Source organism: Aulostomus chinensis, chromosome 3 (genome assembly GCF_037954235.1).
Source record: "Aulostomus chinensis isolate RoL2024-O1b breed Wild chromosome 3, RoL_Achi_v1.0, whole genome shotgun sequence".
Classification (NCBI taxonomy): domain Eukaryota; kingdom Metazoa; phylum Chordata; class Actinopteri; order Syngnathiformes; family Aulostomidae; genus Aulostomus; species Aulostomus chinensis.
In genome coordinates this window covers 778,535-798,368 of record NC_141322.1, presented here as the reverse complement: position 1 = coordinate 798,368, position 19,834 = coordinate 778,535, and the positions used below count along the sequence as shown (strand labels likewise).

Below are 19,834 nucleotides of genomic sequence, written 5' to 3'. Positions count from 1 at the left end.
GATATGTTCTACTCTGTTAGAATGAATACGTTCTACTCTGTTAGAACAGATATGTTCCAGTCAGAATAAATACGTTCTACTCTGTTCGAACAGATATGTTCCAGTCAGAATAAATACGTTCTACTCTGTTAGAACAGATATGCTCCAATCAGAATGAATACGTTCTACTCTGGTAGAACAGATATGTTCCAGTCAGAATAAATACGTTCTACTCTGTTAGAACAGATATGTTTTCCTCTGGTAGAATGAATACGTTCTACTCTGTTAGAACAGATATGTTCTACTCTGTTAGAACAGATATGTTCTCCTCTGGTAGAATGAATACGTTCTACTCTGTTAGAACAGATATGTTCTACTCTGTTAGAATGAATACGTTCTACTCTGTTAGAACAGATATGTTCCAGTCAGAATGAATACGTTCTACTCTGTTAGAACAGATATGTTCTCCTCTGTTAGAATGAATACGTTCTACTCTGTTAGAACAGATATGTTCTCCTCTGTTAGAATGAATACGTTCTACTCTGTTAGAACAGATATGTTCCAGTCAGAATGAATACGTTCTACTCTGTTAGAACAGATATGTTCTCCTCTGTTAGAATGAATACGTTCTACTCTGTTAGAACAGATATGTTCTCCTCTGTTAGAATGAATACGTTCTACTCTGTTAGAACAGATATGTTCTCCTCTGTTAGAATGAATACGTTCTACTCTGTTAGAACAGATATGTTCTACTCTGGTAGAATGAATACGTTCTACTCTGTTAGAACAGATATGTTCCAGTCAGAACAGATACCTTCTACTCTGTTAGAACAGATGCGGTGGTCATCAGCAGTTCTCAGAGCTCCAGTCGTCATCATGAAGGTGAAACCAACGCGTCTCCTCACTCGGCTGTGACAGCCCATGTTTGTGTTTATTGATGATACACAACAATCAAAGGCTGTGTGACATTTATTTTTGTTGCAAGCAAACTGAACATTTAAACACACAGAAAAATCACAAATATTAAACACACACACACACACACACACACACACTTGAAGCATAAAGCACCTGACAACACGTGTGTTTAGTGGCTGGTCACGCTTGTGGACCAGGACAGAATCCCTCCCAGTTTACGTGATTTCAGGGGAAGATGCTGGTTGTCCAGCTTCTGTCGGCACTCGCATTCTCAGAGATTCCAAGTCCGTCCCTGAGGGAGGAGCATGGAGAACCATGACGTGAACCTGTCGAGCAACAGCGTAGTGACTGAAGGCCACCAGAAGGTGGCGCGACGTTGCAAATAATAGAGAGAGAAGTCCTGCATTACGGATGACTCTCCTCTTACCACAGATGTCCTCCGAAGAGCCCCTCCGGTCCTGTTGGTCCCTCTAGTCCTGCTGGTCCTTCTAGTCCTTCTCGTCTCTCTCGTCCTTCTACTCCTGTTTGTCTCTCTTGTCCTGCATGTGACTCTAGTCCTGCTACTCCCTCTAGTTCTGCTGGTCCCTCTTGTCCTGCATGTGGCTCTTGTCCTGTTTGTCTCTCTAGTCCCTCTTGTCTCTCTGGTCCCTCTACTCCTGTTTGTCTCTGTCGTCCCTCTCGTCCTGCTACTCCCTCTAGTCCTGCATGTGGCTCTAGTCCTTTTTGTCTCTCTTGTCCCTCTAGTCCTGCTGGTCCCTCTGGTGTTGCTCTGTCTTCCACTGGTTGGGTTGTGATGCTGTTCATGCTAACAGGAGTATGTTGGCTAGGGTTCATGTCAGGTCAGCACTGACATTGTTCCCTTACAATAACCCCCCCCCCGCTGCTCAAACGCCTCGGGCGCTACGAAGCCCCACATTTGGCTCTGTGAGTGTTGTGCTGCTCACGCTCTCAGAGCCAATGAGGCAGCACTCCTGCCCCTCACATATCTTCCGTATCCTGTTGCTCTCTGGGTCCAGAGGGGTGGGAGGGGCTGCTGATCAGATGAACCAGGGCTCATTAACTAAGACGGAGGTGTGAGAGGCTCTCGGGGGACTCAGCGCGGCAGGAGCTGTTTAATTGTGGCGTGCAGCTCCTCCAACAGCTTAAGCGGCTGCGTGGCTCCCGGCCCAAGCTTACGTGTAGGGCAGTGCTACTGCGTGCTTGAGAGAGGATTTAGATTAAATAGATATCATCATCCCAGGAGGGGGCGCCGCTAGGCGTGTCACATGGACGCCTGGTCCTCGATCTGCTGCTAACAGGCAGATTTTAGCGCAGTGTGAACGCCGCGTCGCCCAGGCGTAGATGAATGCAGCAAATTAAATCTACAGGCTGACTAGCATCAGCCAAAGCTAAGTGTGGTGAAGCACTGGCCAGGTTAAACAGCTCGCCGTCCAGTCTTGAAAATGTGCTCCTGATTTTAAGTGTTTGTCACATATCCCCCCCCCACTGAGACTGATATATATGACACCAGACAGATGGATGTGGATACCGGCGCTAATGAAGTAGAAAGTGGCCGCAGCCACAGCTGTCCTCAGGAGGCTCGTGTTCACACGGCGCCATCCACTAAAGGGACCTGACAGCTCGGCAGCACGTGAGGAAAGGTTTGACCTTTGACCAGGTTTACGCTGCACAACCCAAATTTAGGCATACAACTTCATAAAAGCCCCGCCAAACGAACCACGGCGCCCTCACAAATCTGGGCCTTTTCCATTTGTAGAATTTTCAGTTCAGCAGTATTGTGGTAACACAGATTTCCTCCATGCCATCAAACCATCTGGACCCGTGGAGGGCCAGACTGCTGTCCAACTGGAGGAATTAGGTCAGAAATTAATGTCCCATCAGCAAAAGCCTCGTTCACCGCGTGCTAATGACATTGATTGGCCGCATAGCAGAGATGGCGATCAAACCAGGGTGAATGTGGGTGACGGCTCTGCTGCCCTCAGTGACGCGGCTGCAGGATCAGCATCATCCTGTGTGGCGGCGTCCCACTGACTTGGAGGTTTGGACCATCTGCTGACTCACGTGAACATTTACAAAAACTTGAAAGATTCAAAGAATTCGTAAAATAGAGGAATTCCCAAATTAAAGGAAAGTAATGGAAATTTCTTCCCGAAGACTTGGATTGGAACCTGCGGATCCCGTGTGGAAAACTTCTTTTAGTTGACATGGATTTACGTTGGTTTACGTGGTATTGAACCACGCAGCTCGTCAGTCATTTCAGTTACGGCTTCACAGGTGAACGTGGAGATGAATTTGATGGTTCACATGTGACCGGACGTTTCAGAGACTGTGGTGGTGAAGACTGTCCTCAGAGGAAATGCTCTTGTGAAACCCTCAAAAAATGATCAAACGAGGCAACTGGACCCAATCCTCTTGTAGGTTCTTCTGAAAACGTGTGAAAAGTCTGCTCGTTTCATTGTAACTGTGCGTTCACACTGAATGCGAATTCGCGCAAACAGTTTCCATTCAAAGTCCATGCAAACGCGCGAATGACGTGAATTTTCAGTCTGGCGGCACGAATGAGCCGAAATATTCGGCATTCTCGCAAGTTGACAATATTGAACTTTGGCAAAAAATTTGCGTCAAGACAGCCAATCAGTGTTGAGGATGTCCCGACGTCATGGCTGACTGTGACTTACTGACTGAGACTGACAAGATGGTGGACAAGTTGATTGTGGCTATGTGTGGAAACCCGGTGCTATGACACTACGTGTCAAAATTACAAGAACCGGTTGAATAAACTGGTGTCCATCCGTTACATCCTGTCACCGATCCCAGCTAGCAGGTCGTCAAACTGGCCAGTCGTCATCCGAAAATACCGCTTGAAGCGGCAGTTACGGAGCCCCTGGAGGAGCTCGGTTCACCGAGGGGTTTGATTCACCGAGCTGAGCTCGCCTCTAGATGGTGCTGATAACCCAGATTGACGGCGTTTAGTTTTCCGACGTATTTCTGCCTTCCACGGCAGGTAGAACGCAACAGTTCTGTGAATATTCATGGTGAAATGGCGGAAGGGAACGTTGCCAGAAATACTCGCTACTCGGGCAGGTCAGCCGGCGTCGAATACGCGTGAAGGACGTGACATGAAATTCGCGTTCGCGTCCGGTGTGAACACACGGTCAAGGTTTGCGTTTTCAAACCAGAATCATCTTTTTTAACAACAGATGGTTGTTAAAAGGGCCGGTGTGCCTCAGAGGTCGCGTGGCCATCTTGCAACTGAAGGGTCGCTTGTTCGATTCCCACTACCCCCAGTGACCATGTCCAAGTGTCCTTGAGCAAGACACTGAACCATTAATTGCTCCTGATGGCCCTGTGATGGACTGGTGACCCAGGGTGAACCCCGCCTCTCACCCAGTGTCAGCTGGGATAGGCTCCACCCCCATGACCCTTAACAGATGAGCAGTAGAAAACAGATGGATGGATGATGGATGGATGGACGATGGATGGATGGATGGATGGACAATGGATGGATGGATGGATGGACAATGGATGGATGGATGGACGATGGATGGATGGATGGATGGATGGACAATGGATGGCTGGATGGATGATGGATGGATGGACGATGGATGGATGGATGATGGATGGATGGATGGACGATGGATGGATGGATGGACGATGGATGGATGGATGATGGATGGACGATGGATGGATGGATGGACAATGGATGGATGGATGGACAATGGATGGATGGATGATGGATGGATGGATGGACGATGGATGGATGGACGATAGCTGGATGATGGATGGACGATGGATGGATGATGGATGGATGGATGATGGATGGATGGATGGATGGACGATGGATGGATGGATGGACGATGGATGGATGGATGGACAATGGATGGATGATGGATGGATGGATGATGGATGGATGGACGATGGATGGACGATGGATGGATGATGGATGGACGATGGATTGATGGATGGATGGATGGACGATGGATGGATGGATGGATGGATGGACGATGGATGGATGGATGGATGGACGATGGATGGATGATGGATGGACGATGGATGGACGATGGATGGATGATGGATGGATGGACGATGGATGGATGATGGATGGATGGACGATGAATGGATGATGGACGGATGGACGATGGATGGAAGATGGATGGAAGATGGATGGATGATGGATGGATGATGGATGGATGGACGATGGATGGATGATGGATGGATGATGGAGGGATGGACGATGGATGGACGATGGATGGACGATGGATGGACGATGGATGGACGATGGATGGACGATGGAGGGATGGACGATGGATGGACAATGGATGGATGGATGATGGACGATGGATGGACGATGGATGGACGATGGATGGACGATGGATGGATGATGGATGGACGATGGATGGATGGACGATGGATGGATGGACGATGGATGGATGGACGATGGATGGATGGACGATGGATGGATGGACGATGGATGGATGGACGATGGATGGATGATGGATGATGGATGGATGATGGATGGACGATGGATGGACGATGGATGGATGATGGATGGACGATGGATGGATGATGGATGGACGATGGATGGATGATGGATGGATGGAGGATGGATGGATGATGGATGGAGGATGGATGGATGATGGATGGAGGATGGATGGATGATGGATGGACGATGGATGGACGATGGATGGACGATGGATGGACGATGGATGGACGATGGATGGAGGATGGATGGATGATGGATGGATGGATGGATGATGGATGGATGATGGATTGATGATGGATGGACGATGGATGGATGGATGGATGGATGATGGATGGATGATGGATGGATGGATGGATGATGGATGGATGATGGATGGACGATGGATGGATGATGGATGGATGATGGATGGATGATGGATGGATGATGGATGGACGATGGATGGATGATGGATGGATGATGGATGGATGATGGATGGATAGGTGGGTGGTTGTAACATTCAATCAAATCTCCGTCTTGTTCTTTGGAACTCATGATGCCACGCAGACACATTTTCAGAAAGTTGCCACGTTCTCAGTCCCTCCATCCCTTCATCCCTCCATCCCTTCATCCCTCCAACCCTTCATCCCTCCCTTTATCCTTCCGTCCCTCCATCCTCCCATCACTCCAACCTCCCATCCCTCTATCCCTCCCTCCATCCCTCCGTCCCTTCATCCCTCCATCTTCCCATCCCTCCAACCCTCCATCCCTCCCTTTACCCTTGTGCATGTTCGCATCTCTGTGCAGTTGCAGGAAATCCATTGGCTTTTATGTCGCCCTGGTGACTCAGCGTGTTCCTGTGTGTGCTCCATTTTCATGCCTTCACGCCGTGTCTGTGTGTGTCCGTGTGTGTGTTGGCATGTGCATGCGTGTCTTTGTGTTGGCGTGTTCTGCTGCGCTGCTGCTGCAATGAGGAGAGTCAGGTAGCATCTGCAGGGAGCTGAAACCTGACGTAATGCAGCAGGAATCTCCTTCCTGGCAGAGCCAAGTTCCCACTGCAGAGAGAGAGAGAGGGTGTGTGTGTCTGGATGTGTGTGTATTCGTATTAAGTGTGTGTATATTTTAAACATGGTGTGTATTGGCTGTTGGTCCTCCAGCCAGTACACATCAGGGGCTCGGTGCAGGGACGCTCCTCTCCTCATGCAGAGACCAGAATTGCTTTCAGCTGTTTTACACGCTGCTAGGAGAGACGGACGAGCGTTCCAGCGTGTTCCCGGAGTCATTCACACGCCTCTCAATACAGAACGACGCCGAGAGCTTAAATGGGACTGAAGTCTGTTTGTGCCACCTCATTAGCCACGCAGCCCATCTCTATTAAGCAGATGTCTCATCCAAGAGGCGAGTTAGTGAAGTTACAGAGATGAGTTTCAAAGCTTTGCTGATATGACGGCGCTTTACGCAGAGCCGTTTAGCTGTGAAATGCACCAGTGAGGGCTCAGCTCTACTAAAGCAGGTAATTTAATGTCAGCCTCTTGCTTCCCCCCAGCAACCCTTGTCATGGTGCCCCTCAACCAGGCAGAGCTCCAGGAGAGCCACTCGTCAGCCAACAATAGCACTGCTTTTGCTGAGTGAAAGTGTGAGGGTGGCCAAGAAAAACACTTCACAAGTAGTTTACATGTGAAAACCACGTCTGCTCGCGCCAGCGTGTGGAGGCTGCTGAGCTCAAGCTCCTCCTCCACACTGAGACACGTCAACAATATGAAGAAGACTAAATCTCCGCTCCTTTACATGGAGGCGACATCTGCTAACGAGCGAGCGCTCGCAGCCCCGTAGCGCTGACTTCTGCTCTCTGTGGCTCCAGCCCTCAGCTCCAGCTGCAGTGCATTTCTGATCACTGCTGCCTGGAATATTTGCCCTCCTACTCTCTCTGCAGACATCTTTTCATTCATTGTGAATGATTCATGATAAACTGCAAACTGTTCTTTTCCAAATGAATTAAACCAGCTAAAGTTTGTCGGTCCAACAGTCCAGAGACCCCTGATTTCTGTCATGGATGACCTGAGCACAGCCGAGTCCTGATATATGAAAGAACCTGGAACCAGCAAAAGTTCAGCTTTTTTATGTTTATTTTGTGAGAGAGTTTTAATACATTGCTTACTTTAAGACAAAATACACTGGTATTTTGACCACTCACAATTGAGGTTTTTGTTCACAGGAAGTCAAATGAAACATTGGAGAACTTTGAACGAACTGGGAAAGAGACATTTATAAAAAAGCAAATAAAGAAAGATCTCCCAGGCAGTATTGAAATAAAATATAATACAAATTAATAATTAGGCCAAATAAAACATTCCTTAATTAAGTATAAAGAACAGCATCCCAGTGCTTGTGTCTGTTAAAGCCTGGCATGTCAGGCCCATCTGGCCCCCGGTTTAATAAATGTGTTTGTCCGGAGGCGAAGGGCGAAGGTAGTCTTGTTCACTGGGTCTGTCCACTCCTGTAATGGGGGAGTCAGACAGCAACCAATGGTTTGTAAGTGCTTTTTTACCAGCTGTTATCAAAGTACCAAATAAATATTCATCAGCTGGCCTAACCTGCAAATCTAAATTTCCTACAAATACTGTGGAAATCTGCTTTGGTGATTCTGGGTTCAGTCAGCCTCCCAACACTTTGAAGCTCTGTCCAGGAGGGTTTAACCACTGGCCTCTCCCACAAGACATGCCTGCGACTGGCTTCCCGGGGTCCACGTGGTCCCCAGCATGGAGCTTCCCCTCCAGAAAAATAGGCCTTTTGTTGTGGTGTGATGAAGCAACGGACCGCTCATTTCCATCCATCTCCACCATACATGAGGCTGGTGCACCTCCACCGGGACTGGCAAATGTCCAGCCAGTCCTCTCCAGGTAGTCACAGATTACCCTCTCTCTCCCAGTTTTCCGTCACACAACCTGTATTATGGGACTTTTTAGACAATTTGCCTTCATAAATTTAAGAAATGACACCCTTTTTCAATTTACTTTGGTAAGCATCAATAAGAATTAACAATATCGGGTCATTAAGGTCTGTTTCCGTTCCGCTCCAAACAATAACGCACCTGGAGGAATCTTAAAAATCATTTCTTTCAAGGTCCCAGTCTTCTCTCAACTTTTCAAAGTTTTTGAATTGTCCCTTTAGTGTAAGAGGGAAGTACGTCGGGATCCCTTTCAAACGCCATGATTTAAAACCCTTATCTACTTCGCGAGGCTGAAACTCAGGATCTTCCGAATCTTTCCATCTGGCGCGAAAGGATGGGTCACACAAATGAACGGGGGGTTGATCTGAGCTGCGCAGACACAGTCTTTAAAGTTAGGCAGTGCCATTCCCTCTTGCTCTTTTGGAGGTTGTAAAGTTCTAAATCCAACCCTGGGTTTCTACCCTGCCTTAACCAGTTCAGAAAATTGTTGTGAGGAATTTTCTACAGGGAGTTCCTGGAAAAGGAAGAGATATATCGTGAGAGGACATTCATTCTTCCTGAGTCAATCCTGTGACGAAGACTAAGGTACAAGATTGGGCTCCATCTGTGCAGGCCTCCTTTAATTTTCATGAAGAGGGGCCGTAATTTATCTCTGCCAGTGTTCAAACTCTTTTCGGTAAGTTTATTCCTCTGTATTTTAATGAATTTTGATCCCAATCAACATGAAATTTCTCGCCAAGTTGCTTTGTAGGTCGGTAGTTGATGATGAATTTGATAAATTTGTGTCTTGTAAATTTAATTTATATCCTGAATAATTACCAGTTGTTTCTAGGAGGACCATTAATTTGGTGAATGAATTAAGAGGGTTACTTAAATAGATACATATAGCACCACCTTGTGTTCGTCTCCATTAATGCAGATGCCTGTCACACTCAGACCGTCTTATCCGCTGAGCTCGGGGCTCGACATAGAGCGCAAACAGCAGGGGTGAAATGGGACATCCCTGTCTCGAGCCACGTTCCGGTATAAGGGTGTCTGAGAGCTGTCCGTTTTTGTTCATCCCAGTTGATGAGTTGCTGTTTCATGTATACGGCTCCCCCTAATCAATCCATGCCAAATCTTTCTCAAACCTTTAAAAGAAAAGGCCAACCTACCGAGTCAAAGGCCCTCTCTGCGTCCAGCCGAACTAAACAAGCGTCGGCATTATTCTGTGGGAGGTGATGGGATGTGTGTGACGACCCTCTGACGTTGTCGTGAGTCTGTCTTTGTGAGATGAATGCGGTCTGACCGTTGTGTATAAGCTGAGGGAGACTCTTGTCCAGTCTTCTGGCGAGGAGGGTTGGATAAAGTTTGTAGTCAACACTGAGCACTGAAAAAGGTCTGAACGAACTACACTCCAATTTACGTTTCCCGCTTTGGGACAAAGGGAAATCACCGCCTCATTCCAAGATGGAGGCATTTTAGCATCCCTAAAGGTCGTATTACAACTTTGGAGAAGCGTTGGCACCAACTCAGCTCTAAATGCCCCACACCAGTCTGAGGGGAAGGGGACTGCCTTGTCCTCAGGGTGGGGCAGCCCTGTTTAGCTCTGTCTCAGTTAGAGGGGCTTTTCTCACCAAGATCACTTTTAGTGATTTTGCTCCTTAGTCATAATAAGTTTGTGTTGTCGACATAATCTTTTTTCAATTTCCTGTGTGTATATCATATTTATTTAATTTCTAATGGCTTTTATTCTAGCTAGTGTTTCTGGTTTTGTTCTCTCATAACGGCTTTTAAAGCAGAGTCCACCTCTCCATGTCATCCTCTTCCAGAAAGCTTTTTATTTCTTGTCCAGTTTGGGTTTTAAACGTTGGGTTATTTAGGATATTTGTGTTCAACCTCCGTAAAGTTCTGCCGGGGTACAGCGCGGGGGGGGCGTGGTCGGATTGACCAGTACATCCAATATCACAGTCACGTATTCCATGGCGATCTCTTTAATACAAAAATTATCTATTCTGGAATAAACATTGTGTGAATGTGAGTAAAAAGTACAGTCACGGCCTGATGGGTATCCCTCCATAAATCGAATATGCCAAGCTCTGTCATCAAAGCGTCCATTTTCCTGTGTAATCGTGTAGAAGCTGAATTTTTGGATTGAGACGGATATTAAAATCTCCATCACATATAACGACCCCTTTGCTCTCTATCATCAAATCAAATGTGTTTCTATAGAAAACGAAATCACTTCCAGGGGGAGCATAAATATTACAAATTGTCGTAGTAACGTCATGTACTTTCCCTGAGACGACTGTGTATCTCCCCTCCGTATCAGTTGTCTCTGAAACCTGTTCAAATGGTATTTGTTGCCACGCCTCTCCTGTGGCCTGATTTATGAGGTGAGAAGTAAACCCTAGAAAAACCCATTCTCCTAAATTTGTCGTGTTCTGGTGGGGTGACATTTGTCTCTTGCAAGAGCAATGAAGAATCTGCGCATTCTCCCTTCTCATTTTGTCGGTATCTATCTCCTCTTAGCTGGATTTAACACCCCATTCGCATTAAGAGAAATCACTTTAAGGGATTGCTTATTCATTGTCTACTACTGAGATCTACTTTGATTGTCACACATCCCAAAACCTCTCCTGGCGTCCCTGGAAGTACGCATATCAAACTTACCTTTCCCGCAAAACACAAAAGAAAACAGTCTGGAACAGAACCTCACTGGCGCAGTTCAGAACTGTTGTTCCCGATGCTGAGGCTCTCTTCAAAGAAGCCTTGAGGGACCTTGTAAAGTCAAAGCCCTCGTAAGGGGACGTCCCACGTCGCATTGGTGGGGCCCTGAGATGTGGCCGTGTGTCAGCCAGAGTCCACATAAAAAATAAAATAAACTTATCAGGGATGGCTTGTCTAACAAATCCTGTTTCATCTGATTAAACGAGGTATTACAAGTGTAGACTATTATCAGATGTACTGTAGGTGTAGGCCATGTAAAGCAAGACTGTATGGTGGTCTTCCACATGTTCCACATAGAAATCAAATAAGACTTCTCTGCAAAGTCCCAAGAAAGGCTCCATCCGTGGTCACGTAGTGCCTTGGGAGGGTCTCCTAAGCTCCTGAAGTCTGTTTTTAAAATGAGTGTTGGGTTTCGATTGCGCGTTGCCACTTGCAGCCACAGCCTCCTGGTTTCCGACGTGGTCTCCCCTTCTCCCCGCCACCTGCCAGGTGGACAGGAGCTGGGTCTCCTCTTGGTACAGTGTGGTGGGGGTCTTAACCACAGTGACTAGAAACCCTCACGTCGACATGTCCCTCGTAGCCTCCACAGCATTCTGGATCAGCCGGTGACGTCTTCATGATAGACACGCGTCTTTGCTGGGTGTGGCGTCTGAAACTTTGTTTTTCTTTTACCACCTTTTTGGCCTCGGTGTATTTGCCGCGTTTCTTCAGTAGGGTGGTCATGGCCCACATAGAAACAGACGTCGTAAAACACCTAAAGAAGGTGTTTTGCCTGCCAGGCTCTCTTTATAACCTCTTCTTTGGTCCGCCAGCTGCTGAACGGGACCACTTCAGAGCAGGCTATTGCCTGTGGGCTGGTGAGCTTTGGTGCCAGAGCTCAGTGTGCCCGCTCAATTTGGAGGTCTCCGTCATGTGGAAAGTCTTGTGAAGTGCTCAGGAGGTTACCCAGGAAACCGGCCATGTCGGTGCCCTCTTTGTCATCAGGTGTTCCATAAATCCGCAGGTTGTTCCTGTGCGCACAAGCTTCCTGATCAATCAGCCTGGCTTCCAAGCTAGCCACTGACACTTTTAAACCTGAAGGAATTAGCATCCTGTTTTTGTCTCGAGTTCCTGTTTTATTTTGTAGTTAGTGTCTTGTCTTCCTGGTTACCTTGTGTGTCTAACCTGTGATTGTTGCGCTACCTGTGTCCCGTTTCCCTGTGTATTTGACCTCTGTGTTTCCCGTCGTCTTGTGGCGGTTCATTTGATTCTGTCCTGATTCTGTGGCTGTTTCTGTCTTCCTCGGGGTCCCTGCTCCCCCGAGTTCCCCAGTAACTTTTTTAGTTTCAGTCTGGTTAGAACTTGGTTTTGTTTGTACTTTCACTCGTCCAGGACTTGAGCCTGTTGGCCCCATCATGAGGGAGATCAGCTGATGGTTGCCAGGCTTTCGCTCTGTCGTAAGAGAGCAGCTGATGATGCTTTCCTGGTGTTGACCAGTCAGAAATACTTGCAGCACTACAGATGTTTGATGCAGCAATAATCATGATCATACCAGTCACATGATCAGATGTTGTAATGATACACCACTGTTCACGCTCTCACACTGGACATCAGCTGATGCGGCTCCTCCACGTGGTAGCATTTACACTACTGAGGTGATGTGGTCGGGACCACCTCAGACTATGGTTTCAAGGATCAGGTGACCTGACCGCTAGTAACAGCAGGTGTGAACAGGGCCTGCATGACCAGAAGCATGTCACGTGAGGACGGGCAGTGCTGGTAGAGGAAAACTCAAACATACTTTTAATGTTCCTGCATCCTCTAACTTCTCAACATGGCATCAGTGCTGCCACCACCTGGGCTGGAAACGCGATGTCAACGATCTGCTGAGGTTCCTGAAGTCAAATGCACCGTTACGGTTCACCTGGCTCTCCATGTCAGTGTCTTATACACTTTCACACTGAAAAACACGTGTCAACGCAGGTTTTTGGACCCGTGTTTGCTTGGCATCAAGGCGCATTCAAGCTTCCAGCAGACCCGGGTCTGAACTCCCGCTGTGAGGCTGCGTGCCTGTGTTTTTCTCTCTCGTACGTCATCGCGCTGACACGTCATCGTTACACATAAACGTGCGCAGGAACACCGAGAGGTAAACAAATGAGATGAACGTCAGCGTTGTCGTTGCCTGCATGCAATGTTGTCTCTTTTGCAAAGCAGACAAACTCGGCGCAGATTGGAAAATGTCCGAGCGCCACTGCAGCGAAGGAGGATGGAGTTTTTGGCTCGACAGGAAGGGCGCCGAAGAAGCTACAGGAGAAGCCTGACAGGTAGCACAGAGACAAAATCAGGATGCGACAGGGAGGTCGCGTGAAACCTGAGACGATGCGGGTTGCCTTTTTGACACTGCAGGCGAGCCGAGCCGAGCCGCTAAACACCCGGGTCGCTTGGCGAGTCGGTCGACGCGGGTCGAAACGCAGAGTCGACCCTTTCAGAGTGCCCAAAAACCCCTGTTGACCCGCGTTTTTGGTGCAGTGTGAAAGGGGCTTAAGAAACCTTCTGCAGCTTGTGATAGGAGCAGGAGTGCAGGAGGAGCAAACGTGTATTGGGAGGCAGTTTTTACCTTCAAGATCAAACACATTGAAAAACCCAAGGAGGAGCAGCAGGAGGAGTTAGTCAGGCTCACCAAGATGCGTTCATGACTTAATTGTTCTGTTGCAGCTGTGTTGTTCAGTGAGGACGAGAGGGAGCAGCTGAGGAAATTCACCAACCGATCCTACCTGCTGGACAAGCCTTCCCGCTCCCAGGTGTGGCTCAGCCTGGTGGACATCCTGCTGGCTTATGCCTATGAAGTACGCTCCACAGGAGGGGAGCACAACGTGAGTGGGATTACGAGGGAAAAGGCAACTTCTCCTGAGCAGCACTTAGCCTGGATGAGATGGCCCGCTATCCTCTAATCTTTTAGACCCCCTTGGTTTCATTCAGGGCCTGAAGAGATTACCATCAGATCCCAGAGCTCTGTCCAGGCCTCTTTGTGTCACTCCTTGAAGGTGGCGAGGCAAGCCTGGCTGATTTCACCACAGAAGACCAATAAATGCCAGCGGTGTGGGCTGCAGCCCAGCTAAACCCTCATGACTGCTAGAACGTGGAGTGATTCCATCCTGTGCTTTAGTCCAGATGGCTTTCAAATTGAGCGGAGCTTGTTTCACTTCTGTAGTTCCTGTCAGTCATTGGTCTCCTCCCTGCAGGTGGAGTCACCATGGACCATCAGGAAGCTCAGCGGGACACTCAGCTGGCTGGAGGTGAGTCAGTTTTCACCAAAGATTTCCAGGATCACGAATTTACTGAGAAGATTGAAACTGTTGCAACGTGGTAGAAGCTGAGCTGCGTTGGAGAACACAAAGACTGAAGTTCATGATCGCTCTGATCGCCACATGCATCTCTCTCTGTCTGTCTCTCTTTGTCTCTCCCTCTGTCTGTCTCTATCTCTCTGTGTGTCTCTCTCTCTTTGTCTCTCTCTCTTTCTGTCTCTCTCTCTGTTTCCCTTTCTCTCTGTCTGTCTGTCTCTCTGTCTCACTCTTTCTCTCTCTCTTTCTGTCTCTCTCTGTTTCCCTTTCTCTCTGTCTGTCTGTGTCTCTCTCTGTCTCTGTCTCTCTGTTTCCCTTTGTCTGTCTCTCTCTGTCTCTCTCTCTCTTTCTGTCTGTTTCCCTTTCTCTCTCTCTGTCTCACTCTTTGTCTCTCTCTCTTTCTGTCTCTCTCTCTCTGTTTCCCTTTCTCTCTGTCTCTGTCTCACTCTTTGTCTCTCTCTCTTTCTGTCTCTCTGTTTCCCTTTCTCTGTCTCACTCTCTTTGTCTCTCTCCCTTTCTGTCTCTCTCCCTCTGTTTCCTTTTCTCTCTGTCTGTCTCTGTCTCACTCTTTGTCTCTCTCTTTCTGTCTCTCTGTCTCACTCTCTTTGTCTCTCTCCCTTTCTGTCTCTCTCTTTCTCTCTCTCTGTTTCCCTTTCTCTCTGTCTGTCTCTGTCTCTCTCTCTTTCTCTCTCTCCCTTTCTCTCTTTCTGTCTCTGTCTCACTCTGTCTCTCTCTCTTTCTCTCTCTCTGTTTCCCTTTCTCTCTGTCTGTCTCTGTCTCACTCTCTTTGTCTCTGTTTCCCTTTCTCTCTGTCTGTCTCTGTCTCTCTCTGTCTCTGTCTCTCGTTCTTTGGCTGAACAAAGGTCAATAAACGTGACGCTTGGACAACAGTGTATTAAATGAGGCTTTAGTCACTGATGGCCAGTGTCACGGGAGCCCTGGCGTCTCTGGTGCCCCCCCAGGAGAGGCTGTTACTGGACGATCTGCTAATTATTTTAACTGTTATTGATTTCTTATTGACTGCCAGCGACCCGATCACGACCATGTTCGCCCTTAGCTGGTCTAAGAGCTCCAGAACTGAACGGCTGGATCGACGAAGTGTTTCTGTTATTCCTTTCTGTCTCTCACACTAAGCTTTAGTGTTGTCGGGGCTTTAGACCCTGGACCCTTGGACCCCAGACCTTTAGTATTGATCCAGGAGCTGATTGAGGGTTTGAGAGTTTGTTGACCCAAGATACTCTGATGTACTCAGAATTACTTCAACATTTGCTTCAACACAGTGTGTGTGAATGTGTCAGGCGAAGTGTTGTGTCTTGATGTGGGAGAGATGAGCTTGTCCTGATCAGCGTTCACCAGAGGACAAATTCCTGTTCAAACCGGTGCTTCCATACGATCTCTTAAAAGGTCGCTCTGCTCGTTGAAATGCCACAACAACAGGAAATGGTTTAATCTCCTCTTCCTCCGGGGCTGATGATGGTCAAGTGGATGAAAGGCTGCACTGTGGACACACTAATTGCAGCTCCGCTGTTTAGTCGCAGCTCATTACACCTCTGGGCTGGTTCCCTCCCTCCATGAGCACCTCCATTGGCGTGTCTGTGCTGTCGAGGTGTCAGCATTCTGTGTTTCTGTTGTAGATGTCTTCTTCCCCGGTCTCTCTCTGTGGTTTGCACTTTAAGAGGTATAGAAATAGTAACTTAAATTGAATTTATGTGATTCTTGCATAGCTGTTTAATTAAAGGAGAATTACGGTGACTCGCCAGCAGCCAGGGCTCACCTTCACCTGTCATCCTTCATGCATTCTTCATTTTTAGCCCCAACTTTTCTTGTTGTGACCATGGTGCACACCCTTGCTGAGTGGGCTGGGCAGAGGTATTTAGGGTCAACTAACATGGTCAGAGTGAGGGTGAACGAACCGATCCTCCCACCTTTTGACCCTTAGCAGACCTGTTGGGGAGGCGGTCTCCACTTGGTTCCTGGTACCTTGATTGTCTCTTGACAGTGTCACTCAAACACGATCCAACTCAGCAACCAGGTGAACTCAGAGCATCCAAATGTAGTATTTTGAATCATTAAAAAAGGAAAACACTAAAAAATTAATTAATGAAATTAATTTGTGCTGCAGCAGAATACCAGACCTTCTTCCTGTATCCACTGTCTTGTTCCCGCCTCAAACTTATCTGACCAATGAGCAGCGTGAACACCATGTCGTTTGTGGCGATGCTTTTTGGCTCTGTTTGTGAACCAAAGAGGAAGAAACACTCAGAGTTCTCATCAACAGGTTCAGAACTGAGCAGAGGAAGTCCAGACTCTGACCGCAGCTGGAGGGGGAGCAGTCGAAGCGTGGCAGCCTCCTGCCTATTGACATGCCCTCCTGCTCCTCCTGCTCCTCCTGCTCCTCCTGCTCCATCCCTCATCCTCTGCTTCAGAATCCATTCCTCTCTGTCTTCGGCTGAGTGCATCACAGCTGATCTCAGCTCTGCTTCCTCCCTCCCTGCACCCACTGTCTATCCTTCCCTTCTACCTTGTCCCACTGCCGCCATCCCCTCCTCCCTGCATCTGCAGCATGTGTGCGTGTCCTCAGTCGACTGTGCTGGTGTGACGAAGCCCCCCCACCCCCTCCACACTCAGCAGCAGACCTTATTTACACTCTTACTAAACAAGCCCCAGGGAGAGCATGATCCCGGATGACACGCACGTGCAAGCTCGCTACGTATCCTTAACAAAGACAAGAAGAGGGTGGATACAAATCTCCGGGCTCTTATGTCTGTTGGTGCAGAGAAAACCCGAGAGTGGAGGCAGTGATTAAAGACACACATTAATTACCAGGCCAGTGCTGCAGAGGTGTTTGAGACTTTCAAGTTCTCATTTTGTCACTCCATAAATGGAGGAGTTGTTAGGAGTAATTAGCGCACCAGCGACATGAATTCACACCAAACTGAGTCGGTCTTAAAAGTTAGGGAAAGGTTTGGTGAGGTCAGATCCATCAAGTGGATAGTAATCTTGCTGTCTCGGTCCGTCTGGATGTGTTCCTGAGTGTGGTGTCTCTGTCCTCCAGAGCTTCAGCTCCTTACAGGAGGTCCTGGTGTCCTTTGGGAGGAGGGTTCTGTGCTATCCTCTCTACAGACACTTTGGTTTGGTCTCGGCGGCTCTTGGTGACACAGTTGGGATCCTGCAGTCAGGTGAGTCCCCCCACCACACACACACACACAAACACACGCACACTCCTACCTACCTATACCCATACAGGTTTATGTTGGCCCCGAAAAGAAGCTGATAGAGGCCTTTCCTCAATGTGCCTGGACAACAAGCTGCCTTTCTGTTTTGATGCATCCACACTGAGCAAAGCCTTAGACAGGAGGCCGTGTTCTAGAGAGGAGGCTGTGTCCTAGAGAGGAGGCTGTGTCCTAGAGAGGAGGCTGTGTCCTAGAGAGGAGGCTGTGTCCTAGAGAGGAGGCTGTGTCCTAGAGAGGAGGCTGTGTCCTAGAGAGGAGGCTGTGTCCTAGAGAGGAGGCTGTGTTCTAGAGAGGAGGCTGTGTTCTAGAGAGGAGGCTGTGTCCTAGAGAGGAGGCTGTGTCCTAGAGAGGAGGCTGTGTTCTAGAGAGGAGGCTGTGTTCTAGAGAGGAGGCTGTGTTCTAGAGAGGAGGCTGTGTCCTAGAGAGGAGGCTGTGTCCTAGAGAGGAGGCTGTGTCCTAGAGAGGAGGCTGCGTTCTAGACAGGAGGCTGCGTTCTAGACAGGAGGCTGTGTTCTAGAGAGGAGGCTGTGTCCTAGAGAGGAGGCTGTGTCCTAGAGAGGAGGCTGTGTCCTAGAGAGGAGGCTGTGTCCTAGAGAGGAGGCTGTGTCCTAGACAGGAGGCTGCGTTCTAGACAGGAGGCTGCGTTCTAGACAGGAGGCTGTGTCCTAGAGAGGAGGCTGTGTTCTAGACAGGAGGCTGTGTCCTAGAGAGGAGGCTGTGTCCTAGAGAGGAGGCTGCGTTCTAGAGAGGAGGCTGTGTCCTAGAGAGGAGGCTGTGTCCTAGAGAGGAGGCTGTGTCCTAGAGAGGAGGCTGTGTCCTAGAGAGGAGGCTGCGTCCTAGAGAGGAGGCTGCGTTCTAGAGAGGAGGCTGCGTTCTAGAGAGGAGGCTGCGTTCTAGACAGGAGGCTGCGTTCTAGACAGGAGGCTGCGTTCTAGAGAGGAGGCTGCGTTCTAGAGAGGAGGCTGCGTTCTAGAGAGGAGGCTGCGTTCTAGACAGGAGGCTGTGTTCTAGACAGGAGGCTGTGTTCTAGAGAGGAGGCTGTGTTCTAGAGAGGAGGCTGTGTTCTAGAGAGGAGGCTGTGTTCTAGAGAGGAGGCTGCGTTCTAGACAGGAGGCTGCGTTCTAGAGAGGAGGCTGCGTCCTAGAGAGGAGGCTGTGTCCTAGAGAGGAGGCTGCGTTCTAGACAGGAGGCTGTGTTCTAGAGAGGAGGCTGTGTCCTAGAGAGGAGGCTGTGTTCTAGAGAGGAGGCTGTGTTCTAGAGAGGAGGCTGTGTCCTAGAGAGGAGGCTCCGTCCTAGAGAGGAGGCTGTGTCCTAGAGAGGAGGCTGCGTCCTAGAGAGGAGGCTGTGTTCTAGAGAGGAGGCTGCGTTCTAGAGAGGAGGCTGTGTCCTAGAGAGGAGGCTGTGTCCTAGAGAGGAGGCTGTGTCCTAGAGAGGAGGCTGTGTCCTAGAGAGGAGGCTGTGTCCTAGAGAGGAGGCTGTGTCCTAGAGAGGAGGCTGCGTTCTAGACAGGAGGCTGTGTCCTAGAGAGGAGGCTGTGTCCTAGAGAGGAGGCAGTGTTCTAGAGAGGAGGCTGTGTTCTAGAGAGGAGGCTGTGTCCTAGAGAGGAGGCTCCGTCCTAGAGAGGAGGCTGTGTCCTAGAGAGGAGGCTGCGTCCTAGAGAGGAGGCTGCGTCCTAGAGAGGAGGCTGCGTCCTAGAGAGGAGGCTGTGTTCTAGAGAGGAGGCTGCGTTCTAGACAGGAGGCTGCGTTCTAGAGAGGAGGCTGTGTTCTAGAGAGGAGGCTGCGTCCTAGAGAGGAGGCTGCGTTCTAGAGAGGAGGCTGCGTTCTAGAGAGGAGGCTGCGTCCTAGAGAGGAGGCTGCGTTCTAGAGAGGAGGCTGTGTTCTAGAGAGGAGGCTGCGTCCTAGAGAGGAGGCTGTGTTCTAGAGAGGAGGCTGCGTCCTAGAGAGGAGGCTGTGTCCTAGAGAGGAGGCTGTGTCCTAGAGAGGAGGCTGTGTTCTAGAGAGGAGGCTGTGTCCTAGAGAGGAGGCTGTGTCCTAGAGAGGAGGCTGTGTCCTAGAGAGGAGGCTGTGTCCTAGAGAGGAGGCTGCGTTCCAGAGAGGAGGCCGCGTTCTAGAGAGGAGGCCGCGTTCTAGACAGGAGGCCGTGTTCTAGAGAGGAGGCTGTGTTCTAGAGAGGAGGCTGTGTTCTAGAGAGGAGGCTGTGTTCTAGAGAGGAGGCTGCGTTCCAGACAGGAGGCCGCCGCGTTCCAGAGAGGAGGCCGCCGCGT

At 49.1% G+C, this 19,834-nt stretch overlaps 1 protein-coding gene across 7 annotated transcripts in view; it reads left to right on the top strand.

Annotated features, from left to right (window-relative positions):
• The window catches only part of shq1 (SHQ1, H/ACA ribonucleoprotein assembly factor), a 52,352-nt gene that overhangs the window by 13,655 nt on the left and 18,863 nt on the right, over window positions 1-19,834 (top strand). For all 7 annotated transcript variants that reach the window (XM_086197338.1, XM_086197287.1, XM_086197320.1 and 4 more), the window contains 3 exons: window positions 13,710-13,867; window positions 14,237-14,290; window positions 17,391-17,514. In XM_086197338.1, the coding sequence (XP_086053464.1) occupies window positions 13,710-13,867; window positions 14,237-14,290; window positions 17,391-17,514 (336 nt within the window). The remainder of the gene's footprint in view (window positions 1-13,709; window positions 13,868-14,236; window positions 14,291-17,390; window positions 17,515-19,834) is intronic.